The sequence below is a fragment of the Pinus tabuliformis genome, chromosome 1_2 (assembly GCF_031772625.1).
Source record: "Pinus tabuliformis cultivar Carrire ecotype Pingquan chromosome 1_2, CPIR1, whole genome shotgun sequence".
Taxonomy (NCBI): domain Eukaryota; kingdom Viridiplantae; phylum Streptophyta; class Pinopsida; order Pinales; family Pinaceae; genus Pinus; species Pinus tabuliformis.
In genome coordinates this window covers 1,199,332,200-1,199,337,557 of record NC_142298.1, presented here as the reverse complement: position 1 = coordinate 1,199,337,557, position 5,358 = coordinate 1,199,332,200, and the positions used below count along the sequence as shown (strand labels likewise).

Below are 5,358 nucleotides of genomic sequence, written 5' to 3'. Positions count from 1 at the left end.
GGGAGTCAATAATTGATCAGAATAGTCAAAGGGATCATAATCAAGTGTACATGCATAGTTGACTTATATTGGTGGTCAAAATGGATTTGAGTATAGTTAGAATTGGATTAAAAATAGTTATGAATACCGAGATTCCAAGGATCTTATCCAATGATATTCACCCACCTATACTGATTTTAGATGTTTAAAATTAAGGGTTTTTATGCCTATAAATAGAGCATGATGTAAGGTTTATGAGAGGTTATGATGTATGACGAATCTTCACGATCAATAGAGACTGGGTGATGTACAAATGCATTGGTTTTGGGTGTGGATCAAGGACAAAATTGATTGTAACATTTATGTATTGTTGGTTGGGAATATAAGAGCAGTGAGGCTCAAAGGCTAGTTGGTTTTCTTAATTAATGGTTTCCAAGGTAAAATATCTATGTGTCGTTAACTCTTTATGGTGCGCCATTGTTTATTTTTAGATCTTTAAATCTTCTCATGGTCATTAGAGGTTTTAAATGTTAATTGAACTTCTAGTCTAGTTTAGATGTCTAGTTGAATCTATATTTGGATTTTGGGCATGTGTAAGTCTAGCGCCTTAAGCCCAACAATCAACACCTTGAATGTTGTAATTGTTTCTTGGGAAATGGTTCCAAACATCTTGCCCTTTTGTGTACCCTTGAAGGAGATGGTGCATATGCAATAGGGGGTTTGACTACTAGAAAAAGAAGGTGGTTTCATTGTTTTTTCTTGTTAAAACACACACACACACATAATCCATAGTAAAAACTAGAGGAAGATACCCATTTTGAGGTTGGGATATTTCTCTAAGATATTTTTTGTGTTTCTATATATGCGTGATTGCATTGTAATTTTATTACTTATTATTATTATCCAATTTTAAGGTCACGGCCAAGCCAGGCGCCAAATTGGTGTATGAGACCCCCTTGTTTGTGCTACAAGGGACCCACCTTCGTTCAACAATTTGAGTGCTAAGTCTACGATGGCATACATACTCTACCCCCTCTAGTTTTCAACCTGTGACCTCTTATGAGGAAACACATGCTCTTAACCATTAGGTCCACTCAAGTTATTTAAATTCACTAAAAACGCAATCATGGTTACATTAGTATTTGTAATTTTGAATTATTTGACTATAAACCTTTGATTATAAATCATTTGCAAATAAAAATAAAATAAGAAACTTGAAATCTATTACATTATGTGACCTGCATGTGGTTATTCTTCATTTAAATATTGAAGTTAAGTTCTTGAATATCAATGTCAGGAAAAGTATACAAAACTAATGAATCACTCTAAAAATTCAGCATCAAAAGATCTTGTCGAAGATATATTTTGTTGTGAATGTACATCACATCTCTCAAAAACACAGTGGTTCACCTCCATTTATTTCACCATTTGTCCTATCCTTTTCTATTATTGCTCTATGCGTTCTAGATAAACCAAGTTGCAAATGGGTATGTAAATATATTCAATGAAGTCAACAATGAACCACCGGCAATGAAACATTGCATCCAACCACTGTATACGAAAACAACAACGTAACTGACGAATTGAAACGAGGCATATGTTCATCTCATTTGGAGCAAATAACAAAAGAATGAACGACCCACACCGTAGGAAAACAACATCGTATACTGATGAGTGAATTGAAAAGAGGCGCGTGTTCATCTCATTTGGAGCAAATAACAAAAGACATAACTAGATTGAAGGAGTATCTTACTGTCAATATTGTTGTTTTGTGCCATTGTAGTCGTATTCGTCTTAGATCAGTGCCAAGTGGAGTTTGAACGAGTTCAAGGAACTGCAGAGATAGTGTCTGATATGTGGGTGTTGTTCATTCCCGGTTTACTGTTTTGGGTGCCCCTAGATTCATTTGGGTAATGTGGGTGTTGTTCATACCCGTTTTTTTTGCTTCTGGGTACCCCCATATTCAGCGAGATTCTTGTTGTATCTGAGTGGGTATATGTACCCTGTCACAGGGGTCAGGCAAGTCATTGTTCAACGTTATATGAAGGGTTTCTGGTTCTGTAGCATTGAATGAAGAAGGGTTTCTACTTTTGCAGCATTGATTGTAGCAGGGGTTTTCATGCATGCGGAGAATGTTTTTAGTAGTTTTGGAAATTGTTTTTCCTTTGAGTTGGAAAATTTGTGAGCTGTAACTGGTCTGTGAGCTTGTTTTGGGGGCAGAATTGAAGGATGTTTGATATACTTGTTGTACTGGTGTTTGAGTAGATTTATATTGAGGAAGTTTTTTCTCTCATTTTTCTGATTATCAGTGTAAAGTTGTGAGCCTTGTCAACAAGGAGTTTTGAAAATGGCTGTTTGAAGTGAGGGAGTCGTCAGGAGCTTTAAGAAGAGAAGAGATATGTTTCACTTTATCTCATCCGATTCATCACCTAGCAGAGACTGGCCCGGAGACAAGCAGAAGTTCTGCAATGCTCCTAGGACCTCCATAGCTTTCAATCCAAAGGAGTCCTCAGATTCAGAGGCGACCAAAGTACCAACTTCTCCACTGAATATCAAGACATTCTCTGGAGTTGGGCTCAGTCATTGGCATGAAAACAGCTTAGATTCCCAGTTGAGTTCTCACAAGCAGCAAAGAGAGACAATACCGATTGGTTCTCCACATCGATTTACAAAATCTACCCATCAAACTGGAATGGAGATTTCAGAGAGCTATACTTGTGTTATATCCCATGGGTCAAAATCGAGCATAAAAACCATGTATAATCATTGCGGTATGGAGTGTGAAAGTGTGCAATACCCTGTTCGAAAACAAAATGAACATGAAATATGGGCAGTCGTATCACCACCTCCGAGAAATTCAAATGTTGCAGTGTTTCCTGCTACCCATTTTCTCAGCGCTTGCTATCTGTGCAAACGGAAATTGAACCCTGGGAAGGACATCTACATGTACAGGTCTCTTATAAGAGTTTTCTTTTAATCTTTAATACAACATTGAATCTATTATAATTTCCTTTTTTCCGGAGCTAGCCTCATTCTCTGTTTGTTGATTATTGAAGAGGTGACAAAGCATTCTGCAGCGTGGAGTGCCGCTACCAACAGATTTTGATGGACGATGGACTACCGTTACCAACAGATTTTGGTGGATGACGGAATGGATAAGGAGAGGTTTTTATGCTACTATACTTTTGTGTGTTCTAACTTATGAAATTCTTTCCTATGTGAGTGGATGTTATGTTTCTGAAATTTTTATTTATTTGGTCATCATTACTTTGGAGGGCAACTGTTACATTGGTGAATCCTTATTGTATTTCTCTAAAGTTTATATACAAATTCGCTGCATGCTGCACTTAGAGTTTTGCATTACACTGAAATTATATCGGCTAAGTGGTCCGTGTTAACATATTATTGTTGTGAGAGTAATAAGGTGTTATATAATATGGTAAATGTAAAGAATATATAAAAAATTACACTGAAATTATATGGGCTAAGAAATTGCTTCGTGTTAACTAATTATTGTTGTGACAAGAATAAGGTGTTATACAAGATGGTAAATGTAAATAAATTATATATATATATATATATAATTAGACTAGAATAAGGTAATTTTTAACTTGAATTATGTAACAAAAAATCAAATTTTGTAAAATAACAAAAATATTAAGAAAATTAAACTAGTCTAAATTCATTTTAAATCTAGATATAAAACAAAAAATTAAACTTAATCATGCTTATACAGTGTAGAGAAAATGGTGACAAAGTATTATGTGAGAAAATGGTGACAAAGTGTTCTGTTAAGGCAGTCTGTGGTGTAAAGGTCACGGGTTTGAAATTTCGTAGGCATAAATCTAGCCATCGTAAGGGTCGATATGGCCTAGCTGGGGTGCGCCTGGGTGCGATCCCCAAGCGAGTACTCACATAACCTAGCAAAAAAAAATCTAAACTCAATTCGATTCAACATGTTTGATTATTTCCAAATTACCATTAAACTTGAGCACCATAGCATCATACCAACAATAATGTAGCTTCACATATCATATAGTGAGCAATGATCATAACAAGTGAAGCTAGAAAGAAGATGTGAGTAAGGGCCTCTCAATCCTTTCTTATCTTTCATCGAAACTACTATGAAGGAATCATATCAATGTAGTGTTTTGCAACAATTTCATCGAAACTACTAAGAAAGAATAATATCAATGTAATGTTCTAGAACAATATTATGTAATTTGTTTGCATTTAGGTTTTATTAAGATATAGCATTAAAAACAAAAGTTGGATAGTTGATGTTTATGGTTCATTGTTTGCAATAATGGAGAAGGCTAAAAATTGTAATCCAAAGTAAAATAGATGGACTGGAACTATTACATCAATTTATGTAAGTAAATGGTTTAGATAGAAATGAACTAATACATTGATAATAAAGAGATTATGTACGTTACTTTAAAACATAATCTCCAATATATCACCATTTGAAAAATTAATAGATTGATACAAATGAATTTATTATAAATGCTTCTCCCATATCTTATATATTAGATACAATAAATTGAAGGATATAATATATTGTTTGCTTGGTTCTTGAAAGTGTCAATATGTTAGGATCACAGAATATTGAGAGAAGTGGTGATGTCTACAAACACTGTTGCTTGATCCTAATGCTACCAGGACAAAATAAAATTGATTTTTTTTTTCCTTTAAATAAGCTATATTGCAGAATAATACCATGGGTAAAACCATAGGTTATCGTAAACCTAGAGCATGAAACTGGTGGTAACTTGACCGAGCCAAGTTTACCTGAACCACCTTAGCAATCCCACCCTTAAACTTGACTCGGGGAGATTAACTTGGTCCTAATCATTCATCAACCATCTCACTTAAGATCTCACATTCCTCCTTCAAGCTAGGATACTAGTACACCCGCCACCCTAGTGCCTCTCAAAGTGCTCCATTCAATAACTTAATGATTCCATGCACCACTTCACTACATGTACGCATGATCAAAGTCTTAAGGCCTTGCAACAATGCATGCCCTTGCGCAACATATATGTTTAAACATCAAGTCTTACGACTTCTTATGGAAATATACATGAATTGGGCCAAAACCCTTTGAGTGTTCACACATCACACACTAGCTCCTTCATTAACTTCAAACCATTAACTCCATTAAATTCTTTCTCTTATCGAGACCACGTATCTCTCTTTCTATATCTCACTTATTCCATACCTTGAACTGGATCTTCTTCAAGAATCACACTTGCCTGGTCCACACAATCTCTCATTATAATAATGTCTATCAATTTAGTAAGCATCATTCTCTTTTTGAGTAACCACAACAACCTTACATTGCACATGCAAATTGTGCTCCTAATAGCTGCTCCATGA

The 5,358-nt window shown here is 35.2% G+C and overlaps 1 protein-coding gene across 1 annotated transcript; it reads left to right on the top strand.

Annotated features, from left to right (window-relative positions):
- Positions 1 to 1,849: 1,849 nt before the first annotated feature.
- On the top strand, positions 1,850 to 3,251 carry LOC149210553 (FCS-Like Zinc finger 10-like). The gene is made up of 2 exons (XM_089394447.1): positions 1,850 to 2,931; positions 3,036 to 3,251. Exons 1-2 carry the CDS (start codon positions 2,378 to 2,380, stop codon positions 3,124 to 3,126), a joined length of 645 nt encoding a protein of 214 aa, XP_089250573.1. The 5' UTR covers positions 1,850 to 2,377; the 3' UTR covers positions 3,127 to 3,251.
- The last annotated feature ends 2,107 nt before the right edge of the window (positions 3,252 to 5,358 follow it).